Raw genomic sequence first — 20,521 nt, forward strand, 5'->3', positions numbered from 1 at the left:
TTTGCAGTGGGTGACCCGGACACTGGGAAGGCTTTTGCACTTTGTGACTGGCTCCAGGAAAAGTCTGGCTCGTCCCTTTTGGCTCGTGGCTCTGGTGGCTGCTCCAAAGTCACACACCTTGCAGAGGGAAGGCAATTCAGCATCTTGCTGGCTCTCCAGAGGAACTGAGCTGAGCCCAGAGCTGGTGGGGCATCTGCACATGCTGCTGTGCTGGGAACACAGCACCCTGCTTACCTGCACAGCACAACCTCCGTGGGTGTGCTGGCACTGCTGGCACCAGGCTGCACTTGTCACCCACAGACACAGAACCTGCAGGTTTTTGGCAAGCACAGATGTGGGGGAGGCAGCCCTGCCCCAGCCTGGCAGGCTGGCCCTGGTTCAGGATCCTGCTCCTGGCACTCTGAGCAGCCAGGGGTTGCAGGGCAAACACCAGATTCCAGCAGAATCCTGGGGACTGATCGTTGGGTTTGCTGGCTTGGGTTGGGGCTGCACAGCAGAGTCTGGCTGGCCTGACACTGATGCTGGGCGCTCAGCAAAGCTGAGTTTCCCCTGCCTGGAGAGCACTGAGGAATGTTTGGCCATGGGGCTCTCCTGCACAGAGGGTCTGCAAGCAGGACACACCCTGCTGCCCTTTCGTGCTGAGCATCGGGGGTTTCCCCAGGGGCTGTGTCTGACTTTTCACTATCCCTCACAAAATTCCCCTCTGCTCCTGGATGTCCCTTCATGCTCTGCAGTGGAGCTGTGCCAGCTGCAGTGCTGCCAACCACAGCCTTGGGGGCACAGAGGAGTGGGGGACAGTCCCTGTGCCTGCGCAAGGTGCGTGGATGGGCAGGGAGCCAGGTGGGGCTGTCACCCTTCTCCATCTCCTTGTCCCTGGAACTGATGGGACTAATGCTCTGCCTCTGTCCTGCTCTTGGGCTGGGACTAGTTAAGCCTGGCCCAGCACAGAGCGTGCTCTGCTGAGCTGAGGCTTTTCCCTGGATGGATCCCGAGATGCAGGAGGTGTCAGTGGGGCAGCTTTGCACAGCTCCTGCTTCCTCCCTGGCCTTTGTGGCTCTCGTGGTGGGTCCTGTCTTCTGCACCCTGGAGGTGCTGCTGTCCCCAGCGCTGTGCCCTGCACACCTGGACACCCTGTGCCATCACAGCCAGGGCCACCACCCCTCCCAGGAGGACCAGGACAAGATGGACTAGTGTGTGGAGTGAAGGGGCTACCAGCAGGCACCAGTGACTGCCACTGCCCGTGTCCCCCACACACAGGGAAGGCTTTGCTGACCAGGCTGTGCTGGAACAGGCTTCCCCAGCTTGGAGTGACATTGCCAGGGCAGGTGGCTCCCACTGGTGGGCCCCAGGGATGGGGCAGCTGGCAGCACCCTGGGGTGTCCAGGAGGGCTCAGCACAGCCTGTGCCTCCTGCACCCGTGAGCTGCAGCGTCCCAGCTGACCAGGTATGTGGCCACTGCGGGGCAGAGGGCCAGGACAAACCCTGGAGCTGCAGGATGGCTGTCCCCGAGCTGGGCAGGGGCTCTGGGGAGTGGGTGATGGGGCAGGCTGCTCGTGCCCGGGGCAGCAGGACACGAGTGAATGTGTTGATATGAAGGGACCGATGAGTGAGGGGTGTGGCACAGGGCAAAGGCACCCTCGGTGCTGCCTGAACTGAGCCAAGGTGAACTGAGCCAAGGTGCCACTGACCTTTGCCTCTCTTCAAGGACAGTCCCAGAGGTGGTGGAAGGTGCAGGGAAATGCAGGAGAAGAAGCACGTTTGCACTGAGCCCCCAGGCTGGCGTGGCAGGGCTGAGCACCCCGGGGTGTATTGCTCTGCAGGAGCGGGGCAGGAGGGGTTTTCTCTGCCCAGGCATGGCAGAGGGACGGGGTGCAGCCATCCTGCTCCAGGGGGCCCTTAGGGAAGCAGCAAGGATGCACTTTATCAGAGCTGGGGAGCAGAGCAGAGCTGTGGGTGCTTCTGCTGCAGGAGTCCCACGAGAGAACGCGGCTGGATAATCAGGAGGAGTGTGATGGAGGAGAGCAGGCTTCTCCCCCCACACCCTCTCTCCTCTCCTGCCCCTTGTGATGCACTTTGAGTGGATGAGGGTGGGGTCCAAGCTGTGGCTCTGGCTGCCTGGCAACACCGGTTGAGCCTCAACCCACCCAAAACTGCTTCAGCCCCTTTGGCCCATGGCTGTGTCAGGCTGTGCCTCTCCCGGGCGCTGTGGTGGCAGGCAGGGGTTTGGCCACTCACCTCCATGCATGTCCAGGCCACCTTTGTCACACGCACAAGAAGAGCAAACGCTTCATCACCTGGCTGGGGTTTGCTGGAGGGGAGACTGGGCTAGAACAGGGGATGGGGCTTCTCCCAGGGTTTCACCCCTCTCCCAAATCAGGCAATAAAACAGTGTTTCCTTCTCACTGTGTGTGGACACCCTTTGTCCTGTCCCTCTGCCATGGGCAGCCTGGGGTCTCTGTGTGTGTCCCTGCCACGCTGGACCCTGTGGTTTTCCAGCCCTCCCCGTGTCCACACGTGCAGAGGAGGCTGGACAGGGGGGGCATGTGTGATCACCATGCAGAGAAGTGCAGGCATTGAAACTCACATTTCCACAAGGCCACAGGTGTGAGCTGCTTTCTCCCTGGGACAGCTTGCCAAAATCAGATGCAGGTAACAGCTGAAAGGCCGAGGGGGTCTGCTGGCACAGCTCTGCCGTGGCAGCTGCTCCTGGTGCCGTTTGCCCAGGTCTTTCTGCCTTGCTGGGAGGAGGCTGTGAGGGGGGACCAGGGCACTGCTGCCCGCAGCTGCAGCCTGGCAGGAACCAGGCAGGGTGGAGGCGAGGCCCTGGGCTCTCCAGGCTGGGCTGCACACGCAGGTAAGTGCCCCGCAGGGACGGGGTGCCAGGTGCCAGCTCTGCTGCTGGGGCTCCCCAGTGCCCAGAGGGTCCCGGGGGCTGTCGGGCAGGAGGAGATGTTGCAGTTTGTGTCGGTGTTTCCGAGATGCCAGCTGTACTTGTTGGGTTTCACACATCAATAAAACTTATATTTATAGTGTACTGCCTGGATGTGTCCCTTTCCTGAGAGCCTCGAGGGCACACGTGTGATGGGGAGTGTTGGATTTGGGGTGCAAATATGGTCTGGTAGCCTTGCCCTCAGTCCCAGCACCCCTGGGTGGGCTGGCACCTCCCGGGACAGCATCCAGAGACTGAGAAGAGCGTGTGTGGCCCCGGTGACACAGCTGTCCCCCGCTGGGTGGCCAGAGCGGATCCGCCAGCAGCGAGAGGGCAGGTACAGCTGTGAGTGTGTGTGTGAGCATCACCTGTGTCAAACAGGCACAACCGGGCGCTGCCGGCACAGCCTCCCCCAGCTCCCTCTCCCGCCTCCTGGGGAGGGGTTCTCTCCGGAGCAGAACTCATCCTTGCGGGCTGCAGTTGCACAGCCGGGCAGCAGCCGGGGATGCAGAGCCGCCAGATGTGGCCGGAGGACATCCCCGCCCGCAGCACATCTGGTAAGGCCGCAGCTCCCCCGATCCCTGTGCTCGCTGGGGAGGGTGCGGGTGTCCCTGGCAGCCTCCAGGCGCTCTCCCATCCTGCTCGGGGAGCTGGCAGGCGCCGGCCGTGGGGCGGGACAGGGCAGGATGGCGTTGCAGGAAGTTCTGCCTGCAAAAGCAGCCGCCTCCGCGGCGGAGCCGTGCCCGGGACAGGCATGGCAGGAGGCGGATGGGCAGCTCCGGGCTGTGCTCCGTGAGCCGGGCAGCTCGGGCACCGCCAGCTCGGCTTTCCCGGCTGGAATCCTGCTGGACGAGGTAACCCCGCCGCTTGTCGCTGTCGCCTCGCTCGGTGTGGCTCCGCCGCTGCCCCGGGCTCTGTCCCATGGCCCCGCCATGGAGCGGGGAGGGCACCGGGAGCCGGGGCACGGCTGGCACCAGCGACACGGGGGTCCCCAGAGGGGTCCCCGGGAGGGTTCAGCAGCAGGACGGCAGCACAGGGGCCTGGGCTCAGCAGAAGGGCTGGGAAGGGGCTGGAAACGTGGGGCGCAGTGGGGTTTGTTTCCTGCACCGAGGTCGGGACACCCGTGTTCAAGGTCAGCTCCTCTGCTCCCGTCCCTGTGCCTCAGTTTCTCCATCTGGATCACATAAAAAGGGACTGTAAACGGCGTGGCTGGTGGGAGGTGTGAGTGAGCGAGCTGTCACTCTGCTCCTCCCTTTCTCTCTGCTGGGCTTTGCTTATCTCTTTCTCTGCCCGTGCCTCAGTTTCCCGGGATGTTGTGGACTGTGAGCACCACCCCTGCTCCCGAAGGATCTCCCTGCTGAGCCGGGGCGGGAGCTGAGTCAGCACCGGCACAGCCGGTTCTGCCGGGCCGGACCAGGCTGGGGCGGGTAAGGCTGGGCAGGGCTGTGCTGCCCCACATCCATCCCCACAGCCTCCGCTGAGCCCCCCGGAGCCCCTCGCCCACCCGCCGTGTGTTTCAGGTGGAGGATGTCCCGGGCCATGCAGTGCCAGAGCTGCCTGCCCTGGGGCAGCTGGGCGCGGAGCCTGGCAGGGACCAGGGGGACCCGCAGCGTGTCCGTGTGTGCTGCTGCCGTGCCAGGTGAGCTGGGCTCTCAGGGAAGTCTGTCCCTGTTGGGCATCCCTCCTCAGCTGTGCAGGGATGTGGGGCACCCTAGCCGGGTGTGAAGCCAGTGGGCTGGGCTGGGTGGGGCCCTGGGTGGCCCCTGCTGGGTGGGTGGCCCCTGCTGGGCTGGACAAGGCCATCCCTGACCATTCTTCCTCCCCACCAGGTCCTGCAGGCAGGTGTTTATTCAGGAAGATCCTTCGCACAAGCAGCATCTCCCTCCCCAGGTACAGTCACTGTCACACGGTTGGGGCTCTCTGCCACAGCACCCGGCTGGCTGAGCTGGTGCCTCGGCACCAGGGACACTTTGCTTTGCTTCCAGCTAGAAAAGCACCCAGACCCGCCTCCCTGCCTGCTCTGACTCCAGCCCACCTCCTCTGCTTCTCCACGGGTTTTCTGGGAATGCACAGCCCCTGGCTTGCTGACCTGCCATCACCTCCCAGCTGTCCCTGCCCTGGCCCTGTGCTCTCCCGTGGTGTGGGGGAAGGAAGGGGTGAGCTGGCTCCTCTCAGCACTTCCCACAGCCTTGCTTGTGATCTGCCCACCCTGCTCCAGGCAGGTTTGGGGCTGCTCCCTGTGACACTCTCCCTCCTCCCATAGGGGCTGTGTTCGCTCTCTCCATGGAGACTCCCAGGAGAGCCCTGCCCAGCCCAGCTCCTCTCGCCATGGTCAGTCCCAGCTGAGGAACGTGGTCTCTTCTGGTGAGTTTGCAGCTCTGGTCTGGAGGGAGGGTCCTACACAGCGGGGTGCAGGCAGCTGCTGTCCTGAGCAGTGTGAGGGTTCCCCATAACTGGGTGCTGTCCCCTCTCTGCAGTGGCTTGGGGCAGGCAACTTGCCCAGTCCCCTGGCAGTGAGCAGCCCTCGTTATGTCAAACACCTTCCTCCTTCCAGGTGCCATCAAGAAGCACCAGAAGAGCCTGTCTGCGTGGTTCAGCCACCAGCCCAATGAGGAGAGGCAGTTCGGCCCTTCCTTCTCTCTGGATGCCGTCCACGTGGACCCAGTGATCCGGGAGAGCTCCCTGGAGGAGATTCTGAAGCCCTCCCCTGGTTTAACCATCCAGAACCAGCTCCAGCAGCCTCACAGAAAGGTCATCAGCCTCCACAACCTCTTTGACGTGGACGCCTGTGGGCGGCAGGTGAAGAACGTGGTGCTCTACGGCACCGTGGGCACGGGCAAGAGCACCCTCATCAAGAAGATGGTGGTGGACTGGTGCCACGGGCGCCTGCCCCGCTTCGAGCTGGTCATCCCCTTCTCCTGTGAGGACCTGTCCCACAGCCACGCCCACGTGTCCCTGAGGCGCCTCATCACCAAGAAGTACCAGCACCTCCGGGACGTGGTGCCGGTGCTGGAAGCTTCCAACCTCAAGGTGCTCTTCATCCTCAACGGCCTGGAGCGCCTCAACCTGGACTTCCGCCTGGCTGGCACGGAGCTGTGCTGTGACCCCAACGAGCCCGTGCCTCCCTCTGCCATCGTGGTCAACCTGCTGCGGAAATACCTCCTGCCCGAGGTGGGTATCACACTCCTTTGTGCTGGGAAAAGGTTGGGGGTGAGCCCTGAGGCGTCACAGGGATAATTATTTGTGGTCTAGCTTGGCTGGGAGCAAGCAGGCAGCCTCTGTTCCAAGGTGGCCTCATGTGGGATCTTCGGGGAGGCTTGGTAAGGTAGTGAAGGCTGTGATCTTCCAGATTTTATTTATGTCTAGGAGGGAATGGGGAAATTTCTTCTGTCCCCTCTGCCTGGGCCAGGTTTGATCCAGTGCCCTTTGTGCAGCACCTTTGTGAACCCCAAGCTGTGGATGGGGTGATCCTGGTGCACCTCTCTGTGGGCTGTGCCCTGCTGAGCAGCCCCAGGCTCATCCAGCCCTGTGTCCCCAGGCCAGCATCATCGTCACCACGCGCCCGTCGGCCGTGCGCCGCATCCCCGGCAAGTACGTGGGACGCTACGCCGAGATCTGCGGCTTCTCCGACACCAACCTGCAGAAGCTCTACTTCCAGATGCGTCTCAGCCAGCCTGGCTGCTCCGGAGAGGAAAGCCAGGATCGCAGCTCAGCAGAGCAGGAAAACCTGGTGGAGATGTTGTCGAGGAATTTGGAGCGCCACAACCAGATTACAGCTGCCTGCTTCTTGCCCTCCTACTGCTGGCTGGTGTGCACCACCCTGCACTTCCTCTACTTCACCAGGACGGTTCCTCCCAGCCAGACCCTGACTGGCATCTACACCAGCTTCCTGAGGCTCAACTTCAGCGGGGAGGTGCTGGACAGCACCGACCCCACCCACATCTCCATGATGAAGTACGTGGCCAAGACAGTGGGCAAGCTGGCCTACGAGGGGGTGATGTCCCGCAAGACCTGCTTCTCAGAGGAGGACCTGCGGCAGTGCTTCGAGATGGAGATGAAAACTGAAAGTGAGCTCAACCTCGTGGAGGTTTTCCGCAGCGACGTCTTCCGCTTCTTCCTCAGCCCGTGTGTGCAGCCGGGCAAGGAGCACACCTTTGTCTTCACCATCCCCGCCATGCAGGAGTACCTGGCAGCCCTGTACGTGGTGCTGGGCGAGAAGAAAACCCTGGCCCAGAGAGTGGGCAAGGAGCTGTCGGAGGTCATCGGGAAGGTGAGCGAAGACGTGGCTGTGGTTGTGAATATCATCTCCAAGGTGCTGCCTCTGCGTTTCCTCCCCGTGCTCTTCAACCTGCTCAAGATCTTCCCGCGCTACTTCTCCCGGGTGAGTGGCAAGGACAAGGACACCATTGCCCACACCATGGCAGAGGAGCTGTTCAAAGAGGAGGACTACTACAATGATGACGTCTTGGACCAGATCAACTCCAGCATCCTGGGCGTGGAGGGCCCCATGCGCCACCCCGATGAGGCCCCCGATGACGAGGTCTTTGAGCTCTTCCCCATTTTCATGGGCGGGATCCTGTCCCGCCGCAACCGCGCCATCCTGGAGCAGCTGGGCTGCTCCATCAAGAACCTGGCGGCCTTCGAGATCGCCCAGGCCATGAAGAAGACGGTGATCAGGAAGGGCCACAGGGGCCTGCCTCCCTCCGAGCTCATGGACTACCTGTTCTTCCTGCACGAGTTCCAGAACGAGCGCTTCACGGCCGAGGCCGTCCGCTCCCTCCGCACCGTCAACCTCTCCTCGGTCAAGATGACGCCTCTCAAGTGCTCTGTGCTGGCATCTGTCATGAGCACCACGTGTCACGAGGTGGAGGGGCTGAACCTGACCTCCTGCAACCTGGACAGCAGCAGCTTGAGGACCCTCTTCCCTGTCCTGCTGCGATGCAAAGCTCTCCAGTGAGTAGCACCTCCTCCTGCCCTTGGGCGCTGCTCAAAAATGAGGTTCTTGCTCACCTCTGACCATCACGGGGATGCTTTAGGAGCCCAGGTGTGGAAAACTTAGGAAAGGGCGTGTTTATCCTCAGTGCAGACCTAGGGAACTACAGCTTCCAACATGCAACACTCCTTGAGCAGCCTTTCTAGGGCACTGCATGCTGGGATTTGCAGTCCCAGCTCACCCTCCCGCAGGAATTTTTGGGAAGTTCCCTGCAGCTGGTACAGGCTGGGCAGGCTGCCAGCTGTCCTGGCAGACCCGAGTCCCTACGGGAAGTTACCCGGCATCTCCGTGCCGTTAGCTCTGTGAGGAGTTTGCCGTCCCAAAGGTGGGAGTCTGGGCTGTGCAGATGTTCCCACAAACGTTCCAGAGCATTTGTGGAGCTGCAGGTCTTCCTGCCGCCCAGGTGGTGGCGAGACGTGCTCGGCACAGATGGATCGGGCTGTGCAGCTGGGCTGTGCCGCACTTCCTTCCTCCAGATGCTCAGGAGGGCTTGATGGAGCCCTGATCCCTCCTCTGACCTTCACCCAGCCCCTGAAGATTCCGCCATCCCCTTCCCCTCGCCTTGCTCCTTCTGGCACTGGCTCTGCTGGCTCATGCTCTGGTGCGGTGTCATTGTGCTCCCTTTGGGAGAGGAAACCTGGAGTGGCCTAGTTTGGGGAGCCCAGGGAGGATGGTGATGGGCAAAATGGAGCGGGCAGGGCTGCCAGGCTCACAGGTAACAGCCATTTTGTTCCTGTCACCCCCCGTGTCTTGCTCTGCACCAGTCTGCAGCTCAACAGCCTTGGCTCTGATGCCTGCAAGGAAATCCGTGACCTGCTCCTGCATGACAAGTGTGTGGTGAGCAGCCTGCGGTGAGTACAGCCCCTGCCCCTGCATGACCTGGCACCACTGCCCACCACATGCCTGGGCACTCCTGAGCTCCCGTGTCCACAGGCTGGCCAACAACCCTGTGGGCGAGCAGGGGGCCCGGTACCTGGCCGAGGCGCTGGCCGGGAACCGCTCGCTGAGGCAGCTGTCGCTGCTGCACACTGAGCTGGGGGACCCCGGCGCTGAGGCCATCGCCCAGTGCCTGGACAAGAACCAGCACCTGCAGGAGCTCAACCTGGGCTACAACTCCCTGACGGACGCGGCGGCCCTGCGCGTGGTGGAGGTGGCCAAAAGGCACGAGACGCTGGACAAAGTGCAGTGAGTCCGCTCTGCCACATCCCTTTTGCCCACGCAGATCCCTGTCCTGTCTGCCTCTGTCCTTCCCCTCAGCCCTCACCAGTGTCTCCTGCTGCTTTCCCAGTCTCTACTTCAATGACATCAGTGAGGATGGCAAGAGGGCACTTGACAGCCTGCGCATGGACCGGGACGGCGTCAGGGCTCTGGTTTTCCTCACGGCGGGCACCGACGTCTCCGATTACTGGTCCCACATCCTGAACGTGGTGCAGAGGAACCTGCCCTTCTGGGACCGTGAGCGGGTCCGGCAGCACCTCGCCCTCCTCCTGCAGGACCTGGAGAGCAGCCGCAGCCAGACTGCCAATCCCTGGAGGAAAGCCAAATTCCTGCGAGTCGAGAGCGAGGTCAAGAAAATGCTGGGGAAACTGCAGGATGGGACCCTCTAACCTGCTGCCCATCCACCAGCCAGGGGTGAGGCAGTGGACTGTGCCCAGCAGCACATTCCCTGTGCCCTTACCCACCTGGAGATGCTGGCTGGATGGTGCTGTCAAAGGTGCTGGGTGTGTGGGGCTCAGCCTCATCTGCAGGCAAGGCTGAAGTGTGGGAATGGGACAGAAATCAGGCCAGGAGAAAATGGGACTTTGTTCTTCTGGGCTTGTGGAAAGCCAACCCCTGCACCCCGCCCAGAGCGGTGGCAGGGAGCAGGACTGGGGCTTGTCTGTGAATCTTGTGGGAGCATTAAAGTGCTTAATTTCTTAATTTCCACTGAAGCACACTAGTACCAAGACTTGATCTCCTCTTTGGGCCCTTCCTGGGGAGGAATGTAGAGCCACTCCTCCAGCAGCTGGAGTGGAGGGTTCTGCCTTTCCCCTTCCCACAGCACTGCCATGGAGCAGCCCACTTCTGCTCCAGCACTGAACCCGTCACTCTTCCCCCCGTGTGACCCCCTGGAAGCCACCAGGAGCTGTCCCCAAGCTGGGTGTCCCTGGGGTGCTGGTCCCTGCTCCCAGCTCCGACTGGCAGTGCCCTGAGGCTGGGAGGGCAGGGGAGACTCGGGGCTGTTTAACCATTAAACCTGGGACATCTTGGAAGAGGCGGGGACACTTCCCTGCCACTTCACCCTGTACCTTGCTCCCTCTGGCAATCCCTGCAGCCATGAAGCAAACAAAAGGTATGTGCCCGGGAATCCTCTGGAGACCCTTCCCCACACACACACAGGCCCTGCTGCCAGATGGAGCAATGTCAGAGCCCAGGCAGCCTGTGGAAAGGAGCCGGAGACCTGCAGGAAAATGTCTCATCGTGGGGATTCTGGGGAAGAATTCCCTCTCCCTGGGTTTGGGATTCCTTGTGCCCAAAGAGGTGTGGAGGGGTTTTATGGGGGGTGTGTGCCGGGGAAGGTTTCTGTTTCTTTCTCCTGGCTCCAGCAGCTCTCTGGGGTCCTAGTGAACCTTCTCACCCCTCACTGAAGAGCCCTGTGAACCCCCAGGACTGAGCCCCATCTGCTTGGCCCTGCTTTGGCCCTGCAGTGAGTGCCCGGGGGACCTGAGCAGCAGGTCCTGCTGTTGGGAATGCAGGAGGACAGCGGTGCCAGGGCCAAGGAACAACCTGTGCTGAGAGACAGAGGGGCTTGGGGACTGTGTGGGCTTGGCAAACCCCTCACCTGGCATGGCAGGATCAGCCTGAGAGTGGGCAAGCCCTGAGTGCTCAGGAGCATGGGGTCTGCTCCCAGAACCTCCTGTGCTGACCTCTCCTCTCCCTCTGCAGGGCTCGAGGGAGACAAGATGTCCATCATGTAAGTGCTGATCTCCCCTTAGCCAGGGGCTTTCTGAGGCTCAGGAGAGATGTTGGGAATGGTCCAAGAGGGAATTCCCATCTGGCTTTCCCCAAGGAAGAGAAGGCACAGGCCCCAGTTGGCCCTTTCTGGGACGAACAAGCTCCTCAAGGCTGGGAGAGGCAGGGACAAGGCCATCCTGCACTAACGTGGCCTCTCCTGCCCTTTATCATTTCAGAAAATTTGAATTTGACCCCAAAGTTGGGATTGACAACCCTGCCTTGACACTGACTGAGGACACGGGTAAATACACGCCCTCCTCTCCCAGGGTGTCCTTGTGTCTGCTTGGGGTTGTGGGCACTGCTGGGGCCCTGAGCTCTCCACACTGGGGACCTGTGGGAGGTGAACACAGAAGGGATGAGCAGATCCCCAGCCCAGGACGGGGTGGAGAACTTGTGTGAGGATCCCTGCAGGGCCCTGCTCACGGGCTGTGCCCCCACACAGATGGTGAGGGCGTGGGGGAGCCTCGATTCTACCTCCTGACCAAGGAGAGCACAGAGACCTTCGGCTTCTGCCTGCACGAGGAGCTGGGCTGCCAGGGCCACATCATCCGGCAGATTGAGCTGGGGGGGGTGGCCCAGCGCAGGGGGCTGCAGGACGGGGACCGCCTGCTCCAGGTCAATGGCCACTTCGTGGACCACATGGACCACCTCAGGGTAAGCTGGGAGCATCCCATGGGAATGTCTGGCTCCTCCCCAGCCAGGGCACAGAGGATGCATGACCCCTGCTGACCCCAGGAACCCTGATCCCGCCCCATCAGAGGGTGCCTGCTCAGGGTTCACAGCCTGGCTCCTTCCAGGTGGTGCAGAAGATCAAGTCCAGTGGGAACCAGGTCCTGCTGGCGGTGCTGGATGGTGACTCCTACGAAGCAGCCAAATCCCTGGGCAGGGACCTGTCCCAGCTGCTGCCAGATGACATCCGCCCGCGCCTCTGCCACATCATGAGGGACAAAAGCGGCTTTGGCTTCACTGTGTCATGTCCAGAAGGTAAAGCAGGATGCTGCCAACATGAGCCTTCCCATTGTAGCACCTCACTCACCCCAAAGTATCCCTTCTGCTCCTCCTGCAGGCACCAAGGGCACCTTCCAGCTGTCGGTGCTGCAGGATGGGCCAGCAGACAGAGCAGGGGTGCCACCAGGCTCCTGGCTGCTGGAGCTAAACGGGGACAGTGTGAAGAGCTACTCCCACACTCAGCTCACCAAAAAGGTGCTTGTTCCTGGCATGGGGGGTGAGGGGTGGGGTTGAGAATGTCACTGAGCACCCTGTGCTTCCAATCCAGCTTAAGCAGAGTGGGAACAAGGTGACACTGCTGGTGGCATCCAGCGCCGTGGAGGAGTTTTATCGCCTGCGGGGCCTGCGGGTCACGGCTGCCTTGGCAGACACCTCCAGGCTCCCCTTCAAGGTCCGCGAGCTGCACCTGGTGAAGGGTCCTGCTGGCTATGGGTTCCTGCTCAAGGAGGATGACTGCAGCTCAGGGGGAGTAGGTGAGGGGGATGAGAGGGGCAGGTTGTACCTGAGCAAGGCATTTCTGAGGGTTGGGAAGAGCTGACAGCTCTGTGCCTGCAATGGGACCCTATCCCCACCTGCACATGGGGGAGAGCAGAGCCAGTTCCCCTCTGTGAGCCTCTCCCCTCCCTGTGCCCCGCTGTGGCAGGCCAGTTCCTGTGGGAGGTGGATGCGGGGCTGCCGGCCGAGCGGGCAGGGATGAAGGAAGGGGACCGTGTGCTGGCAGTGAACGGGGAGAGCATCGAGGGGCTGGACCACGAGCAGACCGTGCACAGGATCCGCGCCCGGGAGGATGAGGTGACGCTGCTGGTCATCGACCCCGCCAGTGATGAGTTCTACCACTCGGTAGGTTTTGGGGGCTCTGCTCTGGCTGGGGAGCCCTGGGGTGCTGTGAGGCTGCACGGTGGGGTGGAGGTCCTCCACAGTGGCTGTGTGTCCATCCCTCTTCTGCTCTTCCAGATCGGGCTGTCCCCCCTGCAGTTCTTTAAGGACAGTGACCCCGCCTCAGGCTCCTGCACGCCCTCCCTGCCCTCTCGCAGTGGCTCCCCTGTGCTCTGTGACGTTGAGGTGGGACCCAAGGGACCTGTGTCCTGGCTGATGGCTGCTGCCAACAGTATAGAGATCATACAGGTAACTCCTCAGGGCAGTGCTGGCAGCGCTCTGAGTGCTGTCACCCTCCTGTTCTGCCCATCCTCACATTTCCCTGGCACCTGTGGTGCTGCCAGGAGGAGGCTGTGTGGTCCCAGGCAGAGCCTCTCCAACCTGTGTCCCCGCAGAGCCAGCGCCACGAGGAACAGACGAAGCTGTGCCAGGCATTCTAACAGCCCAGGAGCCTCTGCACAGGCTCTCCCACACAGCACCTCCACCCAGGCCACGTCCAGCCCCTGGGGCCTCAGCACTGCTCAGCATGGACCCTGCACACGCAGCTCCCGTGTCTCCATGCCTGGCTCACAGCATGGCACTCCCAGGGACTTGTCTCTGCTCACCGAGGCTGGCTCAGAGCTTTTATCAACCACAGTGGCAGCTCCCTGTAACCCGACCACAGACCTGTGTCTTTGCCTGCTCAGCTACCTCCAGGGATTTCTCAGGACATTGCACTGAAGCCTTTGCCCAGCTCCAGTCTGGGGGTTCCCAGGAGAGCTGAGGCACTGCCCTCTGCACCATGACCCAGGGGACTTGAGGGTTGGCTCAGATCTGCACGTGCATGGACACCTCTCCTGTGCTCCTCTCATCATCTCCCTGAACCTGTGGGCAGTGAGCGTCCACCATCCACCACCACTCTGTTCCTGCACCACCCTTTTGGGGTATGATTAAAAGACAAATCCACACTGCTGTTTGTGTGGGTGATGTTATGGACAGCACTGCAACTTGGCAGCACATTCCAGCGCCAGATCCATCCTCTCTTCCCAAGCCTGGAGTTGGGCAGTGGATGTAGGAAGCTCTCCAGGTGTGCTGCTGAGAGGGTGGAGGTTGAGAGCCATCCTGAGAGCCTCTGGGCACTGTTCCTCCAGGAATATGAGAGCAAACTCCTGCAGGTATCCCTTGTGCTCCATGGCAAGGGTTGTTCCTGAGGGTTCACCTTGCAGGTGACACATCGGGAGCATTCATTCATGCTGTGACAAGCTGGGGGAGGGGGACAGGGGGGATCCCAGCAGGGGAAGTTTCACCTCTCTGCTGAGCGTGGGAGAGTGAAAATGAGCACAGAGTTCTGCACATGGCCAGGAACTGCAAACCTCTGGCTGAGGTTTTACCTTGGCCCCTTCTCGAGCGTGAACGGAAACGCGACACCGGAGCATTGCCCCGTTGGGCAGGGAAGGCTCTGCCTCTGTGTCCTCTGAGCTCACTGCAGCCATGTGGGGTGCAAGAAGTCCTTGTCCAGAGCCTTTGGGAGCTGACAGCTCAGGAGGGAGCAGGGCTGGCCCAGCTGCAGGCTGGTTTGGGACTGAACAGTCAAGGGAGAGGTGGGAAAAGCCCACCCCACCCCAAGGTGTGGGGTCCCTGCATCTGTCCCAATAGTCCCAAGTGAAACCCTCCCAAAGGTCCCAAGTGAGACAGTCAGAAGAGTCCCAAGCAAAATCAACCTTTGCTTGGAGTCTCACAGGTAGCTACAACCCCAACGTGGAGTGAATAATGCCCAGAGAAGCAGATAGTCAGGAATGCAATTACTCAAGCGTGTTCCCTGATCTCTTTGGATCAGAGCCATGGTGATTTTTGCACTTGGCTCTCACAAAGCCAGTGTTGCCCTCCCCAGTTCTCTCCCCAGGTACTTGTGGTAGCGTGAAGCTGGCCAGGGCACCTGCTGGTGGTCAATCCGGCTTGACTATTAGCCAGAATCCATTAGCACCTAATGGGAAAAGCCTCAGGAACACGGCCTCAATAAACCTTGACATATTTGAGGTCAATATAATCCTTAGGAAAATTTGCCCAGGTAATTAAAGCCAGACAAGGAGTTGCCTGTCCCAGAAATATTTACCAAGCTTTACCAAAGGCAATAAAATGAAATGAAGGCAGGGAGTTTTATAACCAATCCATGCCGGGCTCCCTTGTTGTGTTTAGTGCTGTGCTGTCCATTTGGCTCCTCAGCAAGTGGGTGCCACAGGGGGAAGCAAAGCTCTCTCGAAGGAGGTTGGATCCAGAGGTTGAGGCTGTGCTGTCCAACCTCCAGGCCCGAGTTTGGGGTGCTCATGTTCCCCAGAGTGATGTGGCCAAACTGCAGCACCCCCAGTTTTCCTTTGCCTGGTTTCCCCTGGCAGCCCCTGCGGGGGGGCCGGCGCCGTGCGGTACCAGCCACAGCTGGTTCCTGCAAAAGGATGTGTCCCTTCTGCCTGCGAGGGGAGATGAAAAGAGGATCTGAAGGCAGCAAAGAAACAGAACTCAACTGACTTTCAAGCCCATGTTGTAATTTTTTGAAAGTTTGGTGGAGTCAACTCTGACAAACTCACTCCTTGGTTCCCTTTAGATTCCCTGATCCCTTTTTCTCTTCCCGGTCCTTTTTCACTCCCTAGTTCCCTTTTCTCTCCCTTGTCTCCTTTTGACCCCCTGGTCCCTTTTCTCCCCCTGGCTCCCTTTTCACTGCCCGGTCCCATTTTCTCTCCCGGTTCCTCTTTTCTCTCCCTGTTGCCGTCACTGCCCTGCTCCTGCTCCTTCTCCCGCTGGAGCCAGGATGTCGGGAACAGGGACTCAGCCCCGGCGGGCTCTGCCTCCCCCTGCCTTTGCGGGGAGATGCCTCAGGTACCTGCCAGGTGCTCTGGACGCTCTCCCGTTCCCGTTCCCCGTCCCTGCCTGCCATGGGGATGCCGGCGCCGCTCCCGCCTCGGGCACATCCCTCTCTGGGAGACGGGGGGAGGTGCAGCGCCGCTTCCCCGCGTCCGGGCCGTTCTCGGAAAAGGGAAGGCGTCCTGAGGAAAGGGGAAGCGATCCAGTTTCGCAAGCCCGGCCGGGGCACGGGAAGGGCCGCGAAGGCCGCGGATCCCTCCCGGGGGCGGCGGGGCCGGCGCGGCCCCCGCGTTCCCATGGCGACCGCGCCCCGCCCCGCCCGGCCCGCACCAACCATGGCCGCCGCGCCGCCCTCACGCCGCCGCACTGCGCACGCGCCGCTCTGCCCCGCTAATCAGCGCCGGCTCCACCCCGGCGGAGGGGGCGTGTCCGGGCGCGCGGGGGGGCGGGCGGCCAATCAGCGCCGGCGAGGAGGGCGGGGCCTCGCTGGAACCGGGCGCCGCCGCCGCCGCCACCGCCCACGGCCGCCGCCGCCGCCCTGCCCGGCCCGGCCCGGCCCGGAGCGCCCTCAGCCCGGTCCCCTCCAGGGCCGCGGCCTCGGTGCCGGACGGGCCCCGCGGGCCGGGTGTGGGCGCCCCCATGTCGGCGCCGCTGAAGAAGGGCCCCGGCGGGCTCATCGGGCTGATGAAGGACGCCTTCCAGCCGCACCACCACCACCTCGGGCCGCACCAGCCCGGCGCCGTGGACAAGAAGATGGTGGAGAAGTGCTGGAAGCTCATGGATAAGGTGGGGAGGGCGGTGGGATGGAAGCGGCCGCGGGGGGCTGGGCTGGGCTGGGGTGGCTGTGGGATAGGGCTGGCCTGGGGGCTTTGGGGACTCTGGGGGCAGAGGAGACCGGGGATGAGCCTGGGGCTGTGGGACTGCTGGGACAGACAGGGGGCTGTGCCTCCAGGGGAGATATCTGGGGGCTGAGAGGGATGTGGGCACAGAATGGGGTGCAGCGCTTTGGGGGAAGGATGTGGTGAGCATGGGGTGACAGGACAAGGGGGAACGGCTTCCTACTGATGGAAGGCAGGGTTAGAGGGGATATTAGGAATAAACTTTTCCCTGGGAGAGTGGGGAAGCCCTGGCACAGAGTGCCCAGAGCAGCTGGGGCTGTCCCTGGATCCTTGGCAGTGCCCAAGGCCAGGCTGGACAGGGCTTGGAGCAACCTGGGGTAGTGGAATGTGTCCCTGCCAGGGACTGGCACAAGATGGGCTTTAAGGTCTTTCCAGCCATTCTGTGATTCCACGAGGAATCTGGTGGAGAGGTGAGTGATGGAGGAGAGGCCAGAGGCAGGGTGGGAATGGGATGCCAGGATGGGAAGGGATGAAGGCAGAGCAGCAGCTCTGCAAAGAGCAAGGGGGAGGAAGAGAGGATAGTTTGGAATGGAGGATTTAGAACTCCCTCAGAGGATCTGGGATGCCTCCCCAGGGCAGTGGTCACAGCCAGAGCCCAGCACTTGGACAACACTCTCAGGAACAGAGTGGGATTGTTGGGGTGTCCTTTGCAAGGCAGGAGTTGCACTGGATGATCCTTGTGGGTCCCTTCCAAGCCGGGATATTCTGTGATGTCTGTATTAATCATATACAGTGTAGTTAATGCCAATCCTCTAGGTGCTGGGGTGGGCACTGCTGGTGCTGGGAGTGGATAGGGGCTGGTGGGAAGCTGCAGATGGTGACAGCACCAGGACCAGGGGGAAGTTTAGGATTTGCTCCTTGGAAGGTGTGGTAGAGCCTGGTGTGTGGGTAGTGGATGGTGAAGCTTTGTGGCAGGTCAGGTTATTCCTTTTGGAATGAACAGGAACGTGTTGCTGCGCTCAGGACAAAACCTTTTCCTTAAACCTGGGAGCTGAGGAAAAACTGTGAAAGCCTGCATAAACCCTTTTGCAATAAGTACATGTAGTTACAGAAAGATAAAGTATCAAGTGATGTTAAACAAGAAAAACTTGTGGCGTGGGAGTTGGAAAGGCCTTTTTCCAGTCCCACACCTTTAGGAGGGGCACGGCTCTCTGGGGTCATTAAGACTCTCCTCTCCTCCTCCTCCTCCTCCTCCTTTTAAAATGCCAGGAAATGGCTCTTGCCGGGGGCAGGACACCAGACCTTTTGGCCTGTTGGTGTGATGGGATATTTGATTTACAGGCCTGGCTAGGTGTGCTGGTCAGTCCAGTGTTTTCAGAAATCACGGGGAGTTGTCAGGGAATGATCAAGAGAGTGAGTGCAGGCACACAGAAATAGGCACATAATAAAAATCTAACATTTTTGTGGAGTTTTCATTGATAATTATGGCTCAACCCTGAAATCAAGGCTAGGCTTGACATGCTGCAGTCTGAAATGTGCAGTGCATTTTATGGCACTGAGTTCAGGGCCCTGAATGTAGTGTAGAGTAAGAACACCACCCAAGTTGCCCCCAGGCCTTGGGGACTTTCACCTGGCCACCTCCTTCCCCTCTGGGAGCAGAGCAGGCAGGGATTTTGGGCATCCCTCATCCAACTGCCCCTCAGGCTTCTGCATTTTCCTTCTCTTTCCCCTGCATTGTTTATCCATGCAGTGTCTGAACCTCCTGCAGTAAGTGCTAAAAGCAGGCAGAGCAAATGACTTCTTTAAAGGCGTATTAAATTATATTCCTGCCAAGAAATCACTCTGTGTTGGCTGGCTCAACAAAAGCCACGGTTTAGAGTTGTGCCTTGCTGTGCCTGTGATGAGCTTTGATCACCTACAGCGAGACTGGGGCAAAGGAAAAAAACCCTTTTGAGAAGTGCCATTGGCTCTGTGACAGACACTGAGGGCCAAGCACAAGTGCTAATGGAGGAAAGGCAGTTTGGGCATGGAAACAGGACCCTGAATAAGTGTAACCTGTAAGAATACACATTTTCATGTATAGAATATGTTGATCTAGGTGGCAACTTGTCTTTCACCTCATAACCTGCTCTGTTTGAAGGAAAAGACTAGCCTGGGAAAAAGCTGATGGTCACAGCATTTTAAAATGCAGTGGGATGTTTCCTGGGGGGAAATTTCACAGCTTTGGGTCTTTATAGCAGGTTGGGTGTGTTCTCTCTCCACTGACAGAAAAGCCAAGGCTGCTGCTGAATTTGTCACAAGTTACATCAACCTCCTCTGACTCCAGGTTACTCACAGGCAGCATCCAGAAGCTCTCAGGCTTGAAGTCTTGTTCAGTCTGATTTGTACAAAAGCAGAGAACTGGCTCTGAAAGGCCTTTCAGATTTCAGTTAGATTTCAGCTGTACTTATGCACACTCGAGAGAACATATCTGAATTAAAATCTTTCTAGTGGTGTAGCAAAAACCCAGAGAGGCTCATGGTGAGAAGAGCTAAATGAAGGGAAGGTGTTGAGAATGGGTTAGATTTCTGGGCCAGGAACATGAAATTCCAGGTGCAGATAAAAAACCTGCTTGTGTGCATGTTTAATAGATGATGTTTTTGCCTCTGAGAGCTGCGTGCTGTGTCTGTGTGGGTACACCACACTCACGACCTCGTTTGTTAGTCTGCATAATTAGCTGCTGTTGTCAAAGCATCTCTGCTCTCGGATGTGACTGATGAATTTCCTATGCAAGTTGATTCTTGTCCAAATATTTTCCCTGTAATGCTCTCCATAAGCTGCCTGACACATTTATATCTTTCAGATTCTTTCATTTGAAGCCCCAATTTTTTTTTTAGTCAGTGCCATTCCTCCCACAGCTACACGTGGTCACACCGAGCATGGACATAAAATAGCCCTTTCCATCCCCGTTGGATGTTCCCCTTCAGCTGAATGAGGTGATATTTATGCATTTCTCTGCAGAACAGAAATGAAATGCAGCCCCCTGGAGTTCACTGCTGTGGGTGATATTTGAGGAATAGGTGGGTTAGTCATGAGCTGCTTGGGATGGAGCAGAGCGGAAAAAATGTGGGAAGGCACGGAGGAGGAAGAGGAGCTTTGAGATAAAGCTTCTCTAAAGGGTTTCCTGATACCATTCAGTTCCTAGAACTGATGTAGAGAAGTGCCACTGCGGGTCACCTTCATTGTGAGTAGAAGAAAGGCCAAACACAAATTTAGCAAGAGATAAGAGATGTTTGAGTAGGTTTTGTTTTGCTGTTGGCTTATGCTGGAATGAGGTGTGATATCAGCACAGTTGGCTGTTCAGCTGCTAAAAGAAGGAAAAAGAAAGAGTTTTCAGAACTGCCTTGGAAGGGAAAATCTTACCTGGGAGTAACCCCTGGATACTCATCAGGCCTGGGACTCTTAAATCCAGAATTAGTCAAGCAAACTGCAGATTGTTGAAGGGGAAGATTCAATTCCAGGCCTTGAAGATCTAGAGGAGATTATTTTTCCTAGAATGAGTAGATAACAGATTCCTTCCTCAAAACTCAGTTGGGGAAACTGATTTTTGATTATTTTCTCCTCTTGCATTTGGAAAATGGATATGGGTGAAGTCAGTTTTCAGGTTCTTCACAAGGCCCACCTCTTCATGCTGAGCTTTATTGGTGTGTCTAAAAATCCAAAAATGTCTCCCTACAAGGCTTGTTCCTCAGAGAACACAACATAAACCAGGCAAACTTCTGGAAGATAATTTAAAACCATGGATTGCTTTTCTTTGTTGCCATCGCACCTAAACAACAACAAAAAATATTTTTCTGCTTTTTGCTCAATTTCCTTCCACATTGCTGGTCCCTGTGGAAAGCTGCTGATGGGCAGCTGTTCCCAGGGCTGGGAACATTCCTTTGGATGTTGTCATGATGCTGCAAGTGCACACGTAGAGAAACAAGGAAAATGCCACTGCTTTTGTTGCTGCTGTGTTATAAAAGCAACGAGGAGGCAGCAGTTCCTAGTTATGCAGTGTTTGACTGC

The 20,521-nt window shown here is 59.0% G+C and overlaps 3 protein-coding genes across 7 annotated transcripts in view; all 3 read left to right on the forward strand.

The window, feature by feature from the left end:
* The first annotated feature begins 3,378 nt into the window (after positions 1-3,378).
* Positions 3,379-9,706, forward strand: NLRX1 (NLR family member X1). Of its 2 annotated transcripts, none has more exons than XM_083877865.1 (10): positions 3,379-3,486; positions 4,231-4,356; positions 4,450-4,568; positions 4,759-4,819; positions 5,193-5,293; positions 5,484-6,100; positions 6,468-7,882; positions 8,687-8,773; positions 8,856-9,107; positions 9,211-9,706. In XM_083877865.1, the coding sequence occupies exons 3-10, from the start codon at positions 4,457-4,459 to the stop codon at positions 9,527-9,529; spliced, it is 2,964 nt and encodes a 987-aa protein (XP_083733991.1). In that variant the 5' UTR covers positions 3,379-3,486; positions 4,231-4,356; positions 4,450-4,456; the 3' UTR covers positions 9,530-9,706. The 2 variants fall into 2 exon arrangements, with proteins under 2 accessions (XP_083733991.1, XP_083733990.1); XM_083877864.1 differs by lacking the exon at positions 3,379-3,486 and adding an exon at positions 3,657-3,783.
* Positions 9,707-10,148: 442 nt separating this feature from the next.
* On the forward strand, positions 10,149-13,735 carry NHERF4 (NHERF family PDZ scaffold protein 4). 4 transcript variants are annotated; one of them, XM_083877867.1, is made up of 11 exons: positions 10,206-10,254; positions 10,508-10,608; positions 10,848-10,875; positions 11,093-11,157; positions 11,359-11,570; positions 11,714-11,900; positions 11,983-12,119; positions 12,193-12,397; positions 12,568-12,764; positions 12,879-13,049; positions 13,196-13,734. In XM_083877867.1, exons 3-11 carry the CDS (start codon positions 10,865-10,867, stop codon positions 13,238-13,240), a joined length of 1,230 nt encoding a protein of 409 aa, XP_083733993.1. In that variant the 5' UTR covers positions 10,206-10,254; positions 10,508-10,608; positions 10,848-10,864; the 3' UTR covers positions 13,241-13,734. The 4 variants fall into 4 exon arrangements, with proteins under 4 accessions (XP_083733995.1, XP_083733992.1, XP_083733993.1 ...); XM_083877868.1 differs by having other exon boundaries at positions 10,219-10,254; positions 10,511-10,608; XM_083877869.1 differs by lacking the exon at positions 10,508-10,608 and having other exon boundaries at positions 10,149-10,254; positions 12,646-12,764; positions 13,196-13,735.
* A 2,539-nt stretch (positions 13,736-16,274) lies between these two features.
* The window catches only part of CBL (Cbl proto-oncogene), a gene marked incomplete at its 5' end in the record, with an annotated part of 34,067 nt that continues 29,820 nt past the window's right edge, over positions 16,275-20,521 (forward strand). The window contains one exon of the mRNA XM_083878117.1: positions 16,275-16,421. Within this exon, the coding sequence (XP_083734243.1) occupies positions 16,275-16,421 (147 nt within the window). The remainder of the gene's footprint in view (positions 16,422-20,521) is intronic.

This window comes from Zosterops lateralis (assembly GCF_965231275.1).
Source record: "Zosterops lateralis genome assembly, chromosome: 25".
Taxonomy (NCBI): domain Eukaryota; kingdom Metazoa; phylum Chordata; class Aves; order Passeriformes; family Zosteropidae; genus Zosterops; species Zosterops lateralis.

Coding starts and splice junctions, on each gene's coding strand:
- NHERF4 (XM_083877866.1), top strand. Junction 11,571..11,713: donor ACCACATGGACCACCTCAGG/GTAAGCTGGGAG, acceptor GGCTCCTTCCAG/GTGGTGCAGAAGATCAAGTC. Junction 12,120..12,192: donor ACACTCAGCTCACCAAAAAG/GTGCTTGTTCCT, acceptor CTTCCAATCCAG/CTTAAGCAGAGTGGGAACAA.
- NLRX1 (XM_083877865.1), top strand. CDS start 4,457: ATGTCCCGGGCCATGCAGTGCCAGAGCTGCCTGCCCTGGGGCAGCTGG. Junction 7,883..8,686: donor CTGCGATGCAAAGCTCTCCA/GTGAGTAGCACC, acceptor GCTCTGCACCAG/TCTGCAGCTCAACAGCCTTG. Junction 9,108..9,210: donor GAGACGCTGGACAAAGTGCA/GTGAGTCCGCTC, acceptor CTGCTTTCCCAG/TCTCTACTTCAATGACATCA.